This window comes from Maylandia zebra, linkage group LG10 (genome assembly GCF_041146795.1).
Source record: "Maylandia zebra isolate NMK-2024a linkage group LG10, Mzebra_GT3a, whole genome shotgun sequence".
In the NCBI taxonomy this organism is placed as follows: Eukaryota; Metazoa; Chordata; class Actinopteri; order Cichliformes; family Cichlidae; genus Maylandia; species Maylandia zebra.
Genome location: NC_135176.1, coordinates 25,547,289 through 25,568,923, shown reverse-complemented (window position 1 = coordinate 25,568,923; position 21,635 = coordinate 25,547,289). Strand labels below are relative to the sequence as shown.

The window sequence follows — 21,635 nt, the reverse complement described above, 5'->3', positions numbered from 1 at the left end:
ATTCAGGAAGGAATTTAGCAGGTTTGTTATTGTCCATATTTTAACGAAGTTTTCTTTACGATGGGAAAATGTTTTATTCTGTTTCTTTAAGTTCCCCAAGAAGTATGATAAATGTGTTTTTATGATAAATTTGTTAATACTTTTAGCTAAATTTTTTATCCATAAATGTAAGTTTACTAACAAAACACCATATTTCTGTCATTTTTTAAGGATGTGGAAATGTACATACAATCAATATCAGACCCCACCAACAAAAAGGCTCTCAAAACAATATATGTATGTGAATTGTTGCGTGTATTCTTATAATTGTTATTTTTTTCTTTTACCCCTGCCTTTTGGTGTTCATGTTCTGTTGTTTTGTATACTTCATCTGTTCGTATTATGTATACTCATTGTTTGTTAAATAAAGTAAAAAAAAAACAAAACTACTGTCTTCTTCTTTCTTTAGCAGCTCCTTTTTAGTGGATCGTCTTCCTCCTGGTATGCTCCCATCCTAGGACAATAGCTGAAACCGAACAAATAAAATAAAATAAAATAAAATAAAATAAAATAAACCCACAATTTAATAACTCTGTGACACAAACTGTGGTTTAAATTGGGAAGAGGAACGTTGAAGCTAATGCTGCACTGACTCGGACATTTTAGTACAAGGAACCGGAAATGATAGGGGAAAAGAGTCCGGGGTTGTTTTCATTCCCCTGGTTTTCAACATGAAGGAAGCAAACATGGCTCGTCCCGTCAGTGTGGGGGATCTACTACAAGCGGAGCTCTTAGAGGACGCTGCTTACCGGGAAGAGGGGCTGTGTGTGGTCGGTATTTTCGGTAAAAGCAACATGCAGCCCGGCGCGCTGAAGGAATCTCTGATCAACACACTGGCGGACAAACACCTTTTCTTGATGTTCGGCGGACCGGAGGACGGCGGCACGCCTAGCAGCCACATCCAGGCTTTTTACGACCAGGAGAACCGGGTGCTGTACCTCCTGCTCTCCTCCGTCTGCGACAGCCGACAGCTACTGCGAGCCTGCCTGTCTCTGGACACCGGGAACGGACACTCGGACGCCCACGACTTCTGGAAGGGCCTGGAGCGGCAGCACTGCCTCCACCTGCTCTACATGTTCTCCGTGTGTCACGTCCTGTTGCTCGTCCACCCCAACCAGACCTTCGACGTGACCTACGACCGGCTCTTCCGAGCTCTGGACGCTCTGCGGCAGAAGGTTCTGCCTCTGATCCGGGCTGCCATCAAAGACTCCCCGGTATCTAAAGAGTGGAAGCTGAACTGCCGGCCCTGCCCTCCACGGCTCCTCTTCGTCTTCCAGATGAACGTCACTCTGAAGGTCTGCTCTCTAACAAGTCCTTATTCGCTCTCATTCATATATGCACTTTATATTAAAACTGAAATATTGATATGTTTTAGTATAGTTACAGTGCTTTGAAAAAATCGTTTCCCCTTTCCTGATTTCTTTGGGGGTGGTTTTGGCATATTTGTCACACTTACATGCTTCAGATCATTTAAAAAATGAACATTAGATAAAGATAACCCGAGTTGACACAAAATGCCGTTTTAAAGTTATGATTTCATTTATAAGGGGGAAAAAAGTTATCCAAACCTACATAGGCCTTGTGTGATAAAGGAATTGCTCCCTAAACCTAATAACTAATGTGCAAACCTTTGCAGCAAGAACGGCAATCAAGCATTTATGATAACTGGCAATGAGTCTTTAATTGTTTTCATTGTTCAGCAGTGTTTTTCTCCTTTGAAGCCCTCCATGAATGCTATTTTTGCCCAGTCTCTTTCCTACTGTTGAATCATTAACTCTGACCTTAAATGAGGTAAGTGAGGCCTGCAGTTATTTAGTTGTTGTTCTGGGTTCTTTTGGGACCTGCTGGAAGATTCATTGATGTGTTCTTGGATTCATTTTGGTAGATTCAACACGCCTGGGAAGTCCACCCAGGACTCCCAAAGCCTTAACTCTTTTCAGACAGATAGCCGTCAATGACTTTGTTTCTCAGCTGTTTCTTTAGATTTTGGCATAACATGTTGCTTTTTGAGATCTTTTAGCCTGCTTATTTTTTTGTCAGACAGGTTCTGGTCTGGCAGTAATTCAGCCTGAGTGTGGCTGAAAATGTGGCTAATTGCAGTTAATTAATGAGTCAACAAGGGACAATTACTTTTCCCTTAATAACTGAAATCATGATTTAAGAACTGCATTTTGTCTTTACTTGAGTTATCTAATGACCAATTATAAAACCATTTGTTTGATCTGAAACATTTCAGTGTGACAAACATGCAAAAAACAGAAAATCAGGTCAATATGTTTTGATGGAACTGTTTTATTTTTTCTTTTAACACAGAATCTGGACTTTAAGTAAAATAATGACAGTTCAGTCCATAGGAAATTTTGCAAAAATATTTCAGAAACTGTCAAATCTTTCTTTAATAAATGGTCACGCCATATAAGAACTCAGGGTAGCCATATGAATACAAATGATGTTGTCTTTGTTTGTTATTCTAAAGGTTTCTGCAAACGGCTTAGAGTCAAATCCTGACAAACCAAAGAAGCACTCCCCCAGGCGGAGGCTTCAACACGCCTTGGAAGACCAGATTTATCGCATCTTCCGTAAAAGCCGAGTTCTCACCAACCAGAGTAGCAACTGCTTGTTCACGGTGCCCGCCAACCAAGCATTTGTGTACGTGATCCCAGCACTAGATGAGGACCCCTTAGGTGCATTACTCGGTCAGCTGCGGTCCAACTGCATGTTGTCTGAGCAGGACTCCTCCGTGCCCGTGTCGGGGCCGAGGCGCTATCAGCAGATGCGGCATTCAGCTCGGCACCCCAGCAGCAGCAGAGACTCAGGCAGCATATCGATAGGCAGTCAGCTGGTGGACTGCAGCTTAAAGGAATTCCTCTGGCAGCATGTCGACCTGGTGCTCACCAAAAAAGGTTTTGATGACAGCGTCGGCCGCAACCCGCAGCCTTCGCACTTTGAGCTGCCGACCTACACCAAATGGGTCCAGGTCGCCTCCAGACTCCACCAAGTCCTCATCAAAAACACAGATGAAGAAATGGCTGAGCTAGCCACAAAAGTGCAAAGCCAGGTGAAGGTTTTGGAGGGTTTTCTTGACGCTGACACAAAGTTCTCTGAGAACAGGTGCCAAAAAGCGCTGCCTCTGGCTCACAGCGCCTACCAGTCCAACCTCCCCCATAACTACACCACCACGGTCCATAAAAACCAGTTGGCTCACGCTCTGCGGGTGTACAGCCAGCACGCTCGAGGAGTGGCTTTCCAACGCTACGCTTTACAGCTTCACGAGGACTGCTACAACTTTTGGAGCAACGGACACCAGCTGTGTGAGGAGCGAAGTCTGACTGACCAGCACTGTGTTCACAAGTTCCACCTGCTGCCTCAGCCAGGTGAGCGCACCATCTTCCTCTGCACAAGTTTGAGGAGGGCCCCTTTAATGCAATTTTTTTCATTGACTATTTCACATAATTGTCGTAGCTCTAATACTGAAATAAAATAAAAGCCAAAAGTGTGAAATCTGACACTTAATTCCACAGGAGAGAAGCCTGACATGGATCACAACCCACCAATCATGAATCACAACAGTAGAGGGCGCTCCACCAGCTCCTGTAACTGTGGACGGAAGCAAGCTCCCCGTGAGGATCCTTTTGACATCCAGGCAGCAAATTACGACTTCTACCAGGTCAGGATTTACTCCACATGGGTCCTGCTGAGGACCACAGAGGGGCACAGGCTCTCTGCTCTGTCAGTATTTCTACATACAGCTGTGAAAGACTCAGTCAGACACAAAATTTTGAGGGAAATGTCTCACTCTGTAGCTGATAACAGCTCCTTTATCAGCTCAGGTAGTACGCTGTGCGCTTTTAGAGATTTTCTTATTGAAAATTGTCAAAAATGCCTCTAAGAGCCACGAGAGTGAAGCAAAAACAGAAATGTCATCCGGTTGCAGATTTATGGTTCTTCGCTACGAGATTATCCCTCCACATTGTTCAGTTTTCTCGTGTCATTATAAAAACACTGTGTTTTTAAATTGTATATCTAAAACACAACATCTAATCACTCACAAGTATTTGCTTGTTAACTGTCTTTTTCCTGAGTAGATGCTGGAGGAGAAATGCTGTGGGAAGCTGGAGAGGATTGAGTTTCCAGTGTTCCAGCCCAGCACTCCTGACCCGGCCCCGGCAAACCAGGCTCAGAGAAACCCCTGTGAGGCTTCAGGATCGGGTGATGCAGAGAGGTTGAAGGAGCCCAGCACTGCCCAGAGCCACACGCCTGGAGACACCAGCCTTAGCCTCGCTCTTAGTCTAGGCCAGTCTACAGACAGCCTGGGGCCCTACGGGGACGGAGACGGAGCCGAAACACAAGTCCAGCAAAAGAGGCCGAGCCTTGTTGACCGGCAGCCTTCCACTGTGGAGTACCTTCCTGGAATGATGCACTCTGGCTGCCCTAAAGGTCTCCTCCCTAAATTCTCCAGCTGGTCACTGGTGAAACTTGGCCCAGCAAAGTCGTATAACTGCCACACGGGCCTGGAGCAGCCAGGTTTCCTCCCTGGCTCCTCATTCCTCTTGCCGTGGGACTTGGTGATTCGCTCCCGATCGGAGGAAGATACAGGACTAACGGAGCCTTTGGACGGAGGCACGTCCTCGTGGCCAGTGCCCAACAAGACCCTTGTGGGAAAGCGAGGCAGCACCGGTGGGCTCGGTAGGAGTCGCAGGAGGGAAGACATGGCTCGCATCTTCGTGGGGTTCGAGTATGAAGACGGCAGGGGGAGACGCTTCATCAGCTGCGGGCCTGATAAAGTAGTGAAGGTGCTGGGGCCGGGGGGTGCTAAAGATCCTGCCACCAGGGTGCTAAACACCGACATGCCGCTGCACATCCCTTCTCCCTCCCAGGGCCGTGGCCTGAAGCCCCACTTCGCCCAGTTGACTCGCCTTTTTGTTGTAGTGCCTGACGCCCCGCTGGAGGTGACCCTCAACCCACAGGTAAGCAGCAGGAGGAGACTCCAAGTCATCTCCAAACAGGGGTGCACCTGATGATGATTTAATGGACTCTTATCTACTGTTTATTTTCTCAGATGTTTTTCAGCGACGTAAACAAAAACTCTTTTAAAAAGGGGGATTCATTTTCTGTCTGTTTTCAGTGAGTCAGCTAATTCTTTCAGCAATATGTCCATGATCACTATGTCTGGGACTCTGTAAAAGCTAAAGTTACAGTTCAAAGCTAAACTTTTAATCTTTTTTTTCCCCGCCTGGAAAAGGTTGGAGTGTGCAATCTAAGTCGGGGACAAATTGCCACGAAAAGTGGAGGAGTTTAGGTGTCTCAGGGTCTTATTCCCAAATGAGTGAAGCATTAGATTGACAGACGGATTGGAGCTCTGCCGGTCCGTTGTAGTCTAGAGAGAGCTGAGTGTAACCTATAGTTGCGAGCGCTGGGTAGAGACAGAAAAAATGAGGTCGCAGATACAAGGCGTGGAAATGAGTTTCCTTTGAAGGGTGACTGGGGTTTCCCTTAAAGACCCAAACCAAGCAAGAACCTATTGCACTGTTCAGTTCATTGTTCAACAACAGGAATGTATCACAAAATGTGCAAAGAAAAGGTTAAGATATCTGCAGCATGTCACTATTTAGGCAGGTATGAAAACTAAAATGAGCATGTCACAGTTTTAACAAAGACAAACCTTCAGACTTGGCTGTAGTTGCAGATTCTGTTGCCCTTTAACACATATATGGTGCATATATATATAACAAAGAGGAGTGAAATCTGCCAAATGATTAATAAAGGCAACTCAAGCTGCTCTGCATCATACACTAAATTGCCTCATCCATCCATCCTGCTCTTATCTGAGGTCAGGCTGCAGGTCATTCCAGGCATCCTCAGCTGTACTTTCCACTTTCTTCTGGGTGATCCTAGGCTTTCCCGGCCAAGATCTTAGTAAGTTCTGGGTCTGCATCAGGGTTTCCTCCCAGTTAGGAGGCATCCTAAGCAGATGCCTAAACCACCTCAGCTGGTTTCTTTTGACACAGCTCTACTCCAAGCCCAGACACTCAAGTGAATAAACAACTTTACTCTTTTGGTCACTACATGCCTCATTCTTGACCAAAAAAGCAGCAAAATTTCCCATCTCTCCATTGCTGCCTCCTGTTTGAACCTCTCCACTACCCCAGTATCCACCTGTAACCTGTCAAAGTGACAATCTTGAAGCCTAGATTTTCAGTTGTGTGGCTAAATTATTAGGGTTCAGCACTGAATAACATCGTCTTTTGTCCTCTGCTGTGATTTCAGGTACAGCCAGGCCCTCCTCCCTGTCCGATCTTCCACCCAGAGCAGACTGAAATATCGTTGCCATCTGATGGCCTTTGGGTGCTGCGGTTTCCTTATTCCTACGCCACAGAACGTGGTCCCTGTTACCCCCCCAAAGAGAACCAGCCCCTCAACAACTACAAGGTGCTGCGAGGCATCCTGAAAGCCACCACCGCCACCTCTCCACAACAATAACCCTTAAGGTTTTATTCAAGACTCCACCTTCGCAGACCCTCCCAGTGTTGTTTCTGTACATTCTGTATATTTGCAGACACTGCAAATATTTCCTTTTTTGTTGACATCTTTTACTCTGGATTTCAATGAAATGACATGCGGGCGTGCATGGTCTCCACAGATAAGCATTTGCACACATGCTCTGGTGTATGTGAGACCGTATTAGCTGCTCTCTAAACCATGTTTAGTGTCAAATCCATTCATGCAATACTGTGTTGCATTTACCTCTCCCAGTGCAGACGCAAATGCTGGTGTGGTCGAATGTTTCCTCACCAAAACCACAGAGAAAGTTTGTGTTGAAGTGGGCTATTTCCCAAGTGTGAAAAATAATTTGATCTGTCTCAAGTGAATATGTGACAACAGCTTTGTACACCTACAGATTTGGACCACTGGTTCTCAGACTGTGAGGCACATTTAAGCACAGAAAAAAAGCCTTTAAATTAAGACTTGGATTATTTTATATTTTTATCAGTAAATAAAAATTGCAAAATGTGATTTAAAATAACTTATTTTCACTTTTTTTTTGCTCCCCAGAAGACAGATCAATGTTGCAGTGACATTAATCTTCACATTTCAAGTTTGAGCACAATAATAGCACCAGGAAAAACTTCCTTCAAAGTTAACATGAGGGGGCGTGGATCCTGTGGTAGCTGTTTGCAGCTAAGCTAAGCTAAATTTCCAGTACCAGCATCCCTGCACATTCACGCTGGCAGGCTTTAATAATGATGTAAATTTTCCTGTCACTGGTCAAACAGTGAAGCTCTCATTAGAGCAGAGACTAGAGTCGACTGTGTACGTCTGAACTTGTGTTTCTTTTGTTTCAGTTTGTAAAGATATCACAACACACACTATTGCTCACAAACAAAGATTTAATACACTCGAACTAAACCGAAAGACGTTTTTTGTTTTTTCTGTGTAAATAAAAGCGACTCGGACATTCTGTTTCATGTTATTGGAGGTGATTTTTTTTCCTCAGTGTTGTAGATGTCAAGAAAGCAAGTGCAAAAAAAAAATCCTCAGTTACACTTTGAGAAGTATTAATTTCCTCTTTTGATGTCAAAACAGAACTTCTTGAGTCACCTGTAACTTCTTTACAATTCACCAGGAAAATAGGTGAAAACATTCTAAAGGAATTAAATAAGGTAAAACAGAATCTGTCTAAATTCTAAGATTGAACGTCAGTGTTTGTAATGACCACATTTATTCTTCAACACAGCCTGAACTTTCTTAGGGAAGCTTTCCTGTAATTCCTTTAAGCAGTCTTCAGGAATAGTTCTCCAGGCTTCTTGAAGGACATTCAAAGCTCTTCTTTGAATTTTGGCTGCCTTTTGTTGGCTTCTCCAGCCCCCCTGGCGACCCTGAAAAGGATAAGCAGAAGAGAATAAATGGATGAACGGATTCATCACTCCATCAGAGCTGTTGCTGCTGATTTTCAGTCCAGCTCTTGTGTAAATTCGCATACCTCAGACTTTCCCTGTTTCCCTTTCTTAAGAATGGCTTCTTGACAGCCACCCTTCCACTGAGACCATTTCTGATGAGGCTTCAGTGAACAGTTGATGGATCAGCTAAAGGGCCAGATGCATCTCTCAGGTCCTGTGTGAGGTCTTTGTTGGATTCTTTTTCCTGTTTCAAAAGAACACGACTTTCAGACACTGTTCATTTTAAGCTTGCCACTTCTTTTTTTGGTCCTCCACTTTTCCCATTTCTTCAAATTCTTTAAGGATACAGTGCACACCATGCCGAGATATGGAACATTTTAACGCTTTCCCTCATAAAAATGACACTTGACAACCTCAGTATTATGTCAAAGGGAAGTGCATTAGATCACAATATTAGAATAGTTTCTGGGTTTTTACAATGTTAGCTGCATAGGCAGAGACCACCCTCACTAACTTCTGATACTTTTTGTTTTATAAGCAGGTCTGAAATATAACAGAAACCTGACAGAAAGCTCAGAAAGGAGCTTCAAACATGACTCCTAGCTGGCTTTCAAGGGGTAAAGAGTATTAAATTGATGAGAAAGGCTGTCTCCACGGAAGCAAAATATAAAGAAATTAGACTTTTGCACACTACTGATATGATAGATCATGTCAGGAATACCACTAAGACTAACATCTTTAGAAGAGAAGCTTAATTTTCCAGGTAGGTTGTGTTTGGTTTCATGAATAGCAGTACACTTTATGTCCACTAGGTGGAGCTGGATTCTTTGGGACATATTTTCACTTAACTGTAGGTTCCCATACATTAAAAAAAAGCGACTTGGACAATTTATGTGCTTCATCTTACAGAAGAATTTAGGACGTCAAATCCATAATTTTCTTCAATATACGTTTCTTTATACTTTTAACTATGTTTTTTTCCACACAGTTCAAACTTTACAAAAAGAAAACACGATGTGCTTATAAAACAGAGACAGCACACTAGTATAATCAGACCACTCGGCTTCACAAAAATCAGTGCATAGTTTGTGTCCTTCAACACATTTTATATGTTTGTGAGTTGGTAGTTGTCAGAATGCCTTTTAAATGTTTCAAGTGGTTTAATTTAAATCACTCCCAGACACTCGGACAAAAGTACGAAAACAGGTTTGTTAATTAGTACTTAGAATTTTCTTTTCCCAGTAATCATCACACAACCTCTGAAAATGATCTCATGGCCCTTTAGGGCATCATGCTGTAGTCTGGTGGACACAGAAGTAGCAGTAAAAAAAGCTTCTTAAAGACAGTTTTACATGTGTTTCTGACAATATTTCTGTATTTAAACTTCACAGAAAGAATGCAGGTGCATGCAGATGACAGGTTAAAAACAGTAGTTTTCTTTGTGTGTGGGAATCTCATCTGCATTTGAACACACTTTGATTCTCAGATTTTCTCTTGGATAACAGAGAACCAGGAAGTTAATGGGTGATCTAGCTCACACGCATAACCTTCAGGAATGTGCACACTAACAGGGAGGTTAATAATAAAGCCAAAGACGCTGATTCAAGGTCATAAAGACTCAAGGGAACACTTAAATCTGACCACTTCAGTTCAGTTAAATTTTACATTCACTGACACATTAACAGATTTTTACATTTCAAGTGACTCTTAAATTTTTTTGCTACTTTTAACAGTACCTTTTAAACTCATCTCACTGATAACACATCAATTGAAACTAAACACAATTTTACTTTTTCTCTCTTTAACCGACACCTAACAACCTTTCAGGACTTTCTCTGTCCTTCTGCTGTCTCACTTTTTAACTCACACTTCACCTGCTTGAATTTTGATTGGCTATTAGGTCATAACAAAGTCAGTCACCTGAACTTTTCTTTTGATGCAGAGTCAGGCCTGTGAGTATTTTGCTTTTGATTCATGTCATGCCTAAACAGCAGAAGTCTGGTTTCCTTTAGCTCAGTTAACCAGACTAGTGATGTGGTCCCTCAATCCTAAAACTTAAAGAAGCATCCACAGTTTTTCTGATGTCTTCTCCTTTTTCCATATGAGTATGAGAACAGTTGGTCCATCACAGCTGGTCGAATTTAGTGGAAGTGAAGAATATTTCCAAAGCATTTTGATCCATCAAAACAAGACTTGGTACGTGGAGCACATAGACTGTATATAAAAGATAGAAGTGTACGTGGCAGTGCCTTGAAACTGCATTCTTTCTGATGGCCAGCAGGGGGCAACTCCTCTGCTGACAAAAGGGCATCAAGTTGTATCCAAGTCTATAGGTTCCTTTGACTCTCTTACTCTGTGACCTCATTAAACTCAAATGCGATGAGTTTATGATCTTAATCATTAGTTTCAGGTCCTTATTGAGTACAGTATGATGGTTTTTTAGTAAATTATTATGAAAACGTCATAATTTACTACAAAAACGCTCAGCTTGAATGCTTTACTGTGCTTTATCAGTGCGTGACGTGACAGATGCCATCTTTTGTACACAGTCTATGGCATGAAGTCTGGCTCCCATTTATTGAGAAATATAAAATAAATAGATAAATAACTGACCATGAGGATGTGCTACAATGAATAAAATGCCACTATGGCATACTAATTGAAGCTATCGCAGTATGTTTACCTTTAGAAGGATTTAAATTTTTTGAGGGTCAAAAACATTTTTATACAGATTTTTTATAAATTGTATGAAAACGATTTTTGCATCCATATGTTGACATTTCAGATTATGGTTTCAATTTTGAGTCTTTTTTTTTTCAGAACTTTAAGTTGTATATCAGTTGTATTTATGTCAGACATTTGATCAGGAATTGCAGCTAGATGCTGAGACATCCAACATTTACTTTCCATAACCACTGACAGTGTGAGGTGTTCTGCAGTAAACTGGACAAACCAACATAACTGACTCCGAGGCATCAGCATTGCACTTTTTAAAAGTGTGTTTTCTAAAATGTCTTTCATGCTTGATTATAAATTAAAAGTCAGTGCTGTAGTGCAGACATTAGCTCTGCTGCTTTGAATGTACTGTTATTAAAATGTGCAGCAGACACCTGACGATGAGTCACTGAAATGACTTTTATGGAAAACACAAAAAAGCCATTGTATCTGCCAAATCATTAACTAACATTACTGTTGCTGTACTTTTATTATGAGTATTATACTGTAGGAGTAACAAGCTGGAGGTCTTTTACAGTCTATAAAATTCACTTACTATTTGATTCTGTCTCAAATGGCCACCAGTGGAACTGCAGTCTAAGTCTAAAATATATAAGTTTTTATATATTTATATATAAATTTGTGAAGGGAAAAAAGTTAAAACTCATTTTTTAATGTTAGAAAATGTCCACAAGGGGGCACTGATCCATCCCAGGCTGACATGTTTAAAGGTTTACTGACTCAACAGGTGCAAACATTTGTAACAGTTGGATTTGTTTTTGTGTTGCACTACAAAGGATGCGGCATTGGGTTAATAAAGTGACAACAATGTACAACAGTTTTCGCTTTGACGAGAGTATTACTTATTTGACAGCCACTTATTATTAATTGTTTGCAGTATTTTGACATTTCTGCACTGTTTTAACACAAGCTGATTTGGTGTCAAATTTCCTTAGCACTATTTATTTTCAGTTACAGCCTGAGGGCTGGATTTATACAGACCACCTTTTATTCGTTTTAACTGAAAATGTCCTTCAGAGAAGTTCTGCGAGCAGTAAATCTGGGTATGTGTGTAAAGCAACAACATACATAAAAGCAGCAAAACAAACTTGAATGTTGTCCTTACCTGCGGACAGGTAGAGGAGGCAGACGAGGGGGAAAGGAAAAGCCAGCCCACATTCAGATCACAGTTAACAGCCAAGCTTTGTCTCCCATTTCTGTTCTATCACTGAAAACCACTGTGCCAAAGTTCAGATCTCACAGGTGGGCACAATAGGCGAAAGAAGACACTGAACTACATGTTCTCGGGCAGCTTCATCTTGCAGATTGTGTCAGAGACAAGTGAAAGCAAATATCTGGGACTATTCAACAAGGCAAGACAAAAGGATGTGAGTAAAATACAGATTTATGAAGTAATTAATGATTATTTAAAGTTATGGCAGGTGCTCTCTGGCTTCTGTAATGGTTTACTACCAAGTTAACTTTCAACCTTGTCTAGCAGTACTCTGTAATAGCAGCATATTATTATACATCATGTGGGGTTTTAAAAAATATATGTGTATTCCATTCATTAAATGATTATTTTGTCACATTGTTGGATTGTACTCTACTGTGAATACAAATTATGCTTAACTTTCAAAGAGCATACCAGGGTTTTTACATGCTTTGCCTTATGAGACTAACTGAGTCCATTAATTAATGTAAAACTGTATATTTTTGAGGAACTGGAGTGTTTTTGTTATATTCTCCTGTATTTCACAGCTACTCTTTCATTTTTACACTTGTCATGAGACTGTTTTAAATATCTAACACTTCCTTAATGATTAATTATGTAATTTTCCCATTGAGACTGACCTCTATTCAGACTAGCTTTCAGCTTTAAAGTAGTTAAATTAAAACCAGTCTTCGCAATCTGTTTACCTTTGACTCTTAATACAACATCCATTGATAGATCTACTTCATTTATGACTTGATTAGGTTCGTCTGCTATTGTTACGTGACTTTTTCCACTTCAGTCGGCTATTCTTTTCCCTAATTTATACTTATATAGATAAAAAAAATATCTTTTAGGATAAGGGTTTCAAACAATAGGACCAATCTGGCCCATTTGATGGCATTAAAACTGTGAAGGAGGGAGTAGTCTTTTGACTTTTAACTATATTTTTATAGTTTTACAGCTTTCGCTTCTGATAAAGATCATCCCCATGGCCATCCATATTGCACCAAATAAATTATATAATAGATGAAATAACAGAACACTTCCTTTTTTCTTCTTTCTTGAATTACTACAGTAAAAAAAAAAAACAGCACTGTGAATTAACAAAAACGTTGTGTTATTATTACATTCTGGACAAAAACTATGATATACTACTGACATTGCACTTCTTTTCCTTACATTAATATACTATCTCAGGGATTAGTTGTGCAGTTAAACATCTTTACACTGATACAGAGTCGCCTGGTCCAGTCAAAGTGGGCTGTATGTGGCTCACAATGAAAAAAGTTATCTTTACATTTTCTTCAGAATGAAAAAAAAAACTAGATGTGATCAATGATCCAAGTCAGTTCTTTGCCTGCAAATTATTTTTTAAGAATAAGCAAATGACTATAATTCTGTGTCTGATTCTTTTTGCCTAGAATTAGGGCTGATAACAGCTTCTTATTTGAATGCTAAATAGATAGTTAGCCTAGCGGAGAAACAGTTACGTATCTCTATCTAAACGTAAAAAAACAAACAAGAAAAAAATATTAAAATCAACACATAAGATTCTTATACAATCTGGAACATGAACTATCTATGCTATATTTACTTAGACTTGGGTAAAAAGCTGTGAGTTTCATATCTATATGCGACACATAGCCATAGCTTAGCTTAGCTGGGATTCAGGAAACTGAAAAAAGCTATCTGGTTACTATTTTACTGTTAAAAAAGTCATTTTGATTATTAAATTAAAAATAAAAAGATAAAAGGTGATGAATTACTTAAAAGTTACATATATCTAATTATCTTATTTCTGAGTAAGTTCAAATTTTAAGTTCATAAATAGAAATTTAAAGATGCGTAACTTGTATCTGAAATTTTTAATGTAATAAGTTTCTAATCCAACTTTTTTGGATAAAAGCTTGAAATAAATGGCTTCACCTTTAGCGGTTAATTATTTACATTTCATATTTGTGTTATTTTACTATAACTCCAAACATAGGCTTGCAGATCAATTTTATTTTATCTGCAGTAAAGTTAGGGTGTTAAGTAGCATGAAATTAAAATTAAAGTACCTCAATTATACTTACAAGTACTTTACCAAATGCACTTACTGGCTGTACCACAACTAGATAGTACTGAATGTGTTCCCTAACTATATCAACAGACCACAGTGAAGGGATAATTTCTTTTGGAGTTTTATGTTAGTTGATACTTAAAATATTAAATGTTTAAATCATAAATGGATATTTGTTCTTTAATCAGTTCCAGTCAAAACCTGGTGACCTGTACAGAAAGAACACTGTGTTATTTTTAGCGAAACTTAGAAGTACCGACAGAGGCCATAAACTCATTAAGAAAGTGTGTGCTAAGGCCATAAAACAACTAGAAGATAGAACCGTTCTATCATAGACTTCAATACAAGCAGACTTTACATTGGCCTCGCTTTTCAGACCTGGAAGCTATGTCAACCTTTTATATACTGTCAGTGATAACACAATTGGTAAAGTATAGCTCATAAAAAAGTATAGACATAAAATCTCAAAAGCTTTACAGTTGCTTTGATAACAACTCTGTACACCTTATTATCAACTTCTAACACATAAGCGACCATCAGATCGCTATGATACTCCCTCTAAATCTAAATAAAACTGAACTGAAAAATTATTTCAGTTGGGTTTTGCGCCGTTCGAATTTCCTTGTGCACACTGCTGCAGCCAATGCATCTCACAAGGCACAACTTTTTACTTTGAAGGAAAACATTCTCTATTTCCAGTTTTACTACTGCTCAACATCTTTTTGCAGACAAGTCGGTGTCTTACGTGCTAATTATGGGTAACTGTGGCAATCTCCTCGCAAACAAAGGAGTATTGAATATCCCTTCAGGATTTTACAGCAACCACTCTCTAGCTTGTCAGAGAACACACTTTTGCCTAGCAACCAGGTTGCCAGAGCATCACTGAAAGGTCCAAAGGCTTGCTTGAATGGAGCACTAATGGTGACTACCAGAATACTCTAGCAACCACTTGCTAGCTGGTTAAGGAATACACATTTTTCCCTTGTGAATGGTAGATGTTAGATGGTTGCCAACTGGTCTTTAGGCTTTTGTAACTGAGGAGTAAGACTCACCTGTTAACTCAAAGCTGTTCTAGGTGCCACTTTCATGAGGCAGATTAGGGCAAGAGGTCAAGACAACCTGGCTGCTTTAACAAGCCTTCAGGGTTTTTTTCCACATTACAGAAAATAGTATAAATAAGTAAAAGCCCTTGAATTGGTTGCCATCTCCACTGATTTGACTGGTGCTACAGCTCAAAGTGAGATATTAATTAATATATTTTATCTCTTTTGCCAGACCTTCAATTGGCAATGCCAAACTAAAACCTCAGACGTGACCTTCAGTTTGAATTGACCCAGAGCATCATGGCTAAAGGGAATAAAGATTTCCAGCGAAGGATTGTGTCCAAGGATGGGCACAACATGGTAAGGATCGATAACGTGGAGGGCATGGTCAAGCTGTACCTGCACGACATTTGGACGACTGTGGTGGACATGAAATGGCGCTACAAACTCACCTTATTTGCCTCCACCTTTGTCATGACTTGGTTCATCTTTGGGGTCATCTTTTACTTCATTGGAATGGGCAATGGTGACTTTGAGCCAGATTTAAATTCTACCCACACTCCATGCCTGATGAACGTGGAAACGCTCACTGGAGCCTTCCTCTTCTCTCTAGAGTCACAGACCACCATTGGTTATGGTTTTCGTTACATCTCTGAAGAATGCCCTCTGGCCATCTTTACTCTGGTGGCTCAGCTTGTCATCACTGGACTGGCTGAGATCTTCGTTACCGGTGCCTTTCTGGCCAAACTAGCTAGACCCAAGAAGCGAGCAGAGACCATCAAGTTCAGCCAGGTGGCAGTGATCTGCAAGCACCAAGGAAAGCTGTGTCTGATGGTGAGGGTGGCCAACATGAGGAAGAGCCTCCTGATCCAGTGCCAGCTAACAGGAAAGCTCCTGCAACCCTACGCGACTGAGGAGGGCGAGAAGACGCAAGTCCATCAGAGCTCTGTTGATTTCAACATGTACTCCGGTGGCGAGTGCCCCTTCCTTATCCTCCCTCTCACCTTCTATCACGTCCTAGACCAGCACAGCCCGCTGGCAGGACTGACGGCAGAAAACCTCAAAACGCGTAGGTTTGAGTTGCTCATCACCCTCAATGCCACCATGGAGTCGACGGCAGCCACGTGTCAGAGACGTACCTCTTACATCCCTGACGAGATCCTGTGGGGTTATGAGTTCAAACCGGTGCTGTATAGCACCCCCAGTGGACGCTTTGTGGCAGACTTCAACTTTTTTGACAAGGTGCAAAAGAGCAGTGATCCAGACATCCACAGCGACAGTTCAGAAAAGCTGAAACTCGAGAAGGAATTCAGGGAGGAATAGAGGATCTTAATTACTGTTAATTGACCTGAGGCTCAGCCACTGTGTTAATGTCCCTTACAGCTATGACCTTTGATTTAAACACGTAAAACGTTTATTTTGAATCATATAAAAGTGATTTTTTATCTACACTTTTAAGAAGACTAGAAACCTGACATGTGTTCACTGTAAAATTCTGTTTATTCGTTTAATCATTATGATGTTTTTTTGTATTAATATTCAAGTTAAATTAATTAAATGTAGGGGAGACCGGGGATAGTTGTAACGTGGGTCAGTTGTAACACTTCCAATTTCTCCAATCAGGGCTAAGTTTCAAATGATGTGACTCATCCTGTGCATGCCCAACTCAGTTCTGCTATCACATGTGAAAAATCAGCACATTTTGTCAAACACAGACAATTTAACATGAAAAAAAGTAATTTGTATGGCAAAAAGTAAGTTTTTCTACTTTATTTCAATTTCTAATAACATCATCTGCTTTGCAGTTAAACTCATCAAATTTAAATGATGTTATTTGTATGTCTATGGGGATATATTCTGCGTAGGTCTTTAGTGCTAATGTTTTAGCCGTTGGCTGTAATGTTAGCTAGTTCGTGGCTATAGGAGTCTGGGTCAGTTGTAACAGCAACAGTCTGGGTTAGTTGTAACAATAATGCAGATGTTGCAACTTACCACACTATTACTTTAACTTATATTAAACAAGTTGGGGCAACGGCATCAGCAGAGAGAGGTTCACTGGTCACTTTTGTATATGCGGTTAATGCCATTGGCAACACAATTCCTCCACTGTTTGTGTTCCCACACATACATTATGCAGACCACTGTGTCAGAGATGGACCAGTAGGAAGTACTGGTAGTGGAAATAAATCAGGATGGGTGCAAGAAACAGATTTCCTCATCTTTCTGAAGCACTTTGCAAACCACACCAAGGTAAGCCATGATAAAAAGTAATGGAATTGCGATGCTGGTGAACAACTACATTTTTTCAGCTTCATTGTTATGTTCAAAATTGGTGCAAGAGTTGTAAGTTATAATGCCCACTGAGCCAATGAGGCCAAACTCAAGGAAGACCAATCAAAATTAATGAAATATTCAGTTGCAGAAAATTCCATAACTTGTCTTTTTTGGGGGGTTGGAATATGTTCAAAAGCTAGATTTCTGCATTCTGTCACACACACACACACACACACACACACACACACACACACACACACACACACACACACACACACACACACACACACAGCTACATAAATGGATGTAAATGCATTCATGTGTTGAATAAACAAAGATTACATGTTAATGTTTTGTTAGTACCCTTTTTTCATTGTGTTACATTTTACCCCAGGATATGTTACAACTAACCCAGACTATGGGGTTAATTGTAACATTTCACTCTTCGTGTTTGAGACCATACCATGCAATGGGTAATTGTGCTGCAGAGAAAATAGCTGCACTATTTAATAGCAGAGACATGTAAATACTTTGCATTACATTTTGAATCCACTACCTTAAAAGAGCTTCAATTTACAGACAGAAATGTCAAAAATGTTACAACTATCCCCGGTCTCCCCTACCAGAATGAAGGGCTAACAGCCCTGTATGATTCTTTCATTTGGGTTTTAATAATGGGAGCAGAGATGGGCAGTAACGCGTTACAAGTAACTGTAATCTGATTATTTTTTCAAGTAATGAGTAACGTAAGGGATTACTATTGCAAAAAAGGTAATTAGATTACCATTACGTTCCCGTAAGAACGCTGCGTTACTGCGTTACTAAAACCGTGATTCTTTTATGAGTGTCTCATGACAATGATGTAAGCAAGTGCCACGTTCCTGGCAACAGCTGTGTGCAGATCAAGAATGAATAATATAATGAGTACGGGAGAGAGTATGAGCATGCAACGTTTAAAGCGTGGAAGTACTGACCTTACTTTGAGTTTGATTCCTTAAAAAGTGACAAAAACATTAGCGTCCGCTGTTCACTGCATGGGAATAAAAATTTTTGCAGCAAAAAACCCCTTAACTTCCCAGCAAGCACCGAGTACGCTACGATGTAATGGGAAATTCACAGAGAAACTCGCGGATTCTTCCACTGACCGCTGCGGCACACCTGCACCAGAGCAAATCTCCGCCTACCCCACTCCTGCTATACAGGTGAAAATAGAGCGACTGGACCACTAGTCTTTGATTTTATTTATTTTCTGCTGTGTTTTACTTGCATCTATTTGAAAGACTGAGTGTAAACACAAAAACCTATTTTATTTTATGTGCAGGATTGTGCAGAAAATAGGTAATTAGTTACTGATTACTTTTTTCAAGTAACTTGAACAACACTGAATGGATCTCTTTATAAATGCTTTTGAAGACCTTTTTAGAATGAATAGAATGTTAAGTTATACACCGATAAAGTAAGAGTTTAGTATTTAAAGACGTGTTTTGGAGAATTATTTTATTATTAAGATTTAGATGAAGTAACTGATACTTCTTTCTGAGCTGTACTTAAATATGAAGCTAGAATAAGCCATTGCTTAGCTTAGTTGAGATGGAAAAAACAGTGCTCAAGTAGTCCTGTCAAAATATTTCTCTAAACATCACTACTAACACTTTACAGCTTGCTTTCTAATCGCTCCCAAAAAGCGAGGTGTAAAGATGTAAAACATCCCAGATTGTTCACTTGTGATTAAAACATTTCCTGCAGAGCCCCCTAAAGATCATGGCAAGAGTTTTCACTTGCAGGACTAGTGATGACACAAACAGCTCATAGTGTTTGCGCATTTCATCTGAACAACAGTAGATCCGAACAAATTTTTTAGTGGAAAACCACAAAGACTCTCATATGATAAGCTTTTTACGTAACCACCAATCGATAATTGCTTGTTTCAAGTTTTATTTTTAAAATTGTTGTTACACATAACAGATGTTTTTAAAATTCAGAAGACATTTACAACTCTGTTTAGAAATTTTGCAAGCATTGAGAAATAGTTCCACAAAACAGTAGTTACTGAATATAGCTCGTGTTCTATGAATGTAGGCCCTCCTAACAGGCTTTCAGCACTGGGCTGATCAGACCTTCCTGTGAGACCAGATACAATGAAAGTGACTGAGCTGGATATTAGTGCCACAATTTAGACTGATCCACTCATTCTAAGCATACCAGGCAAAGATACATAGAATAAAGCAGAGATTTTCAAAGTGTGGTCCTAGTGGCCTGTGAAGGTACTACATGTAGCCGTGCAAGAAATTAAAAAAATAATAAAAAATTAAACCAATATGATACCAAAGAAAAATTTACTTTTATATTCAGGGCAGGGTGACCCCCAGATTTTCTGATTTTAAAATGGCTCAAATAAAGGGATGTAAGTGAGTGTGAATCTGGCTTGTAGTATAAAAATGAGTTGAGTGGTGTATCAATACTAGTCTGTTTACCACAGTAAATGTGCCTGCTTTGGTACAAATCTTTGAATCCTACTGCTGTGCACCATCTCTCTCGCTGACACCTGCTGCAGAATTGTATTTATATCATTATGGTGACACATCAGTTTAAGTTATTATTGGCTCAAAAACATAAATATGGGCTCTACAGTGTATCTGGCACTATAGTGCCACATGTATTTAAACACAGCAGTAGGTGAAGAAGAATTAGTCCTAAATGCTTCATGTAACGTTTCAGTTTCCATAATATCTGCAGGGTTTCGATGTTGTGGCCGTCAATACATAACTGGATTAGACAAACACCACCAAAATAAATTTCAAAGAAAACTTGCTGTGATCTTTAGTCGGCGCTATGATTTCTTCTTTAAATAAGGAGTTCCTCTGCAGCTTGAGTAATATTGCACCTGCCAGAGGATATTTCTACATATGTTTGAATCATCAGAAAAATGTTAAAGCTTATTACACATTTACAGTTGTTAGTGTATTCGTATGACTAATGTTGATTGTGTTATTCTTGGAAAAAAACAAATGTTACCTTTAGTTGTTGTGTTTTAGACATAAATATCGTTATGGTATCATAATAATAAATCAGGGATTGTGATACAGGGGTATGTTATGTAAAAAGTAATAAAAACGAATCCCTTTTGTTAGTGTGTTTCTTTTTAGCTAAAAACAAAGTGTTGTGTTTAAATCATCCACTGCTTTCACCTCCCCCCAGCCGCTGTCCTCCCCCATGGTGGAATAGTGGAAAGTATATTTACTCATTCAGTATACACAACAGTTAATTTGACTAGTTGTTATATACAAGTAGTTATATATAATGAATGGAGAAAATGCTTCTTCTTTTTTTTAACGTCAGGGCATCTGTATAATAGTAAATGAATGTGGGAGTTCTCTATAAAAAAATACTTGCAAGCAAATTTGCATAGCGACAACTTCTTCATTGTAAAGAAAGTAGCACTGTAACTGAAAGATGAAGGGCTAAAGCCTTTCAAAGGACGAATGAGGCTCAGCCTGCACACAGTTGTCTTTAGCTGTCAGCCTTGTGTTGTGGCAACACTGTGGAGCAGCCACTGAAGTTGAGATGGCTGGTGGCGTTTGTGTCTGGTCCAAACAATATGGTCCAAAGTAACTAATATTTACTGTAACAGACAAAGCAGTAACATGTCATCAGAATTTTTCTTTCAGCTTGAAAAGCATTAAAGCTGCACTCAAGATGTCAAATAATGTGAGAACCACCGGTGAGATATTCTGGAGGTAACTCACAACCCCTGATGCAACATCCCTTCACATGAAATAAATGTTGAAGCCTGTGTTTGCAATGCACACACAGGCTCAATGTGAGCTGATTTGAAATGAAAGTTGAAAATATAATGAGCCACACACTAAAACACAAAAGCCCCTGTTAAAGGATTTTATTTGCTGTGACATCTTGTGTGATGTTTTCTGCCTATAATCTGAGATGTTACAAGTATCCAGTTCCAGCTCCAGTAAGCAAAGAGGGACTTTATTTTCATTTTTATTAAAATTAAGGGTTTATTCACTTTTATTTTCTTAAAGAAAAGCAGTTTTTTGTCATGAGGTCTAGTTCCTGCCTTTTCTTCTTTTTCTTAACCTTTTTGCTTTTAGTTTTCCCAGGACTCACTTGAGAGATTATATCTTTCAGCTTGCAGTGCTCCACAGGATAAGCCGGAGGAAGTGACTGGGTAGAGGAAAGTCTGTGCTTCTCTGCTTAGGCTGCTGCCCTTGCAACCTGGCCCCAGATAAGCGCAAGAAGATGGATGTTTGTGGTATAAAAGGGGATTTATATAAAACAAATAAAACGTGTAACCTCATTCAGAATTACATAACTTTGAGATTTGAGAGATATTAAATTTTCAATAACGGACTTTAATTGTTTGGTTTGTA

General features: G+C 39.8%; 2 protein-coding genes and 1 long non-coding RNA gene across 3 annotated transcripts; 2 read left to right on the top strand and 1 right to left on the bottom strand.

Annotated features, from left to right (window-relative positions):
• The first annotated feature begins 651 nt into the window (after positions 1-651).
• On the top strand, positions 652-7,498 carry smg8 (SMG8 nonsense mediated mRNA decay factor). Its single transcript, XM_004561802.3, has 5 exons — positions 652-1,334; positions 2,516-3,413; positions 3,561-3,706; positions 4,125-5,006; positions 6,307-7,498. The coding sequence occupies exons 1-5, from the start codon at positions 711-713 to the stop codon at positions 6,517-6,519; spliced, it is 2,763 nt and encodes a 920-aa protein (XP_004561859.2). The 5' UTR covers positions 652-710; the 3' UTR covers positions 6,520-7,498.
• LOC143420870 (uncharacterized) lies at positions 7,494-12,031 on the bottom strand. The gene is made up of 3 exons (XR_013100628.1): positions 11,779-12,031; positions 8,021-8,181; positions 7,494-7,916 (listed from the first exon to the last, which is right to left on the bottom strand). It is a non-coding gene; the product is annotated as an uncharacterized LOC143420870 (long non-coding RNA).
• Positions 11,737-20,426, top strand: kcnj15 (potassium inwardly rectifying channel subfamily J member 15). The gene is made up of 2 exons (XM_004561801.5): positions 11,737-12,040; positions 15,206-20,426. Exon 2 carries the CDS (start codon positions 15,274-15,276, stop codon positions 16,294-16,296), a length of 1,023 nt encoding a protein of 340 aa, XP_004561858.2. The 5' UTR covers positions 11,737-12,040; positions 15,206-15,273; the 3' UTR covers positions 16,297-20,426.
• Positions 20,427-21,635: the final 1,209 nt, after the last annotated feature.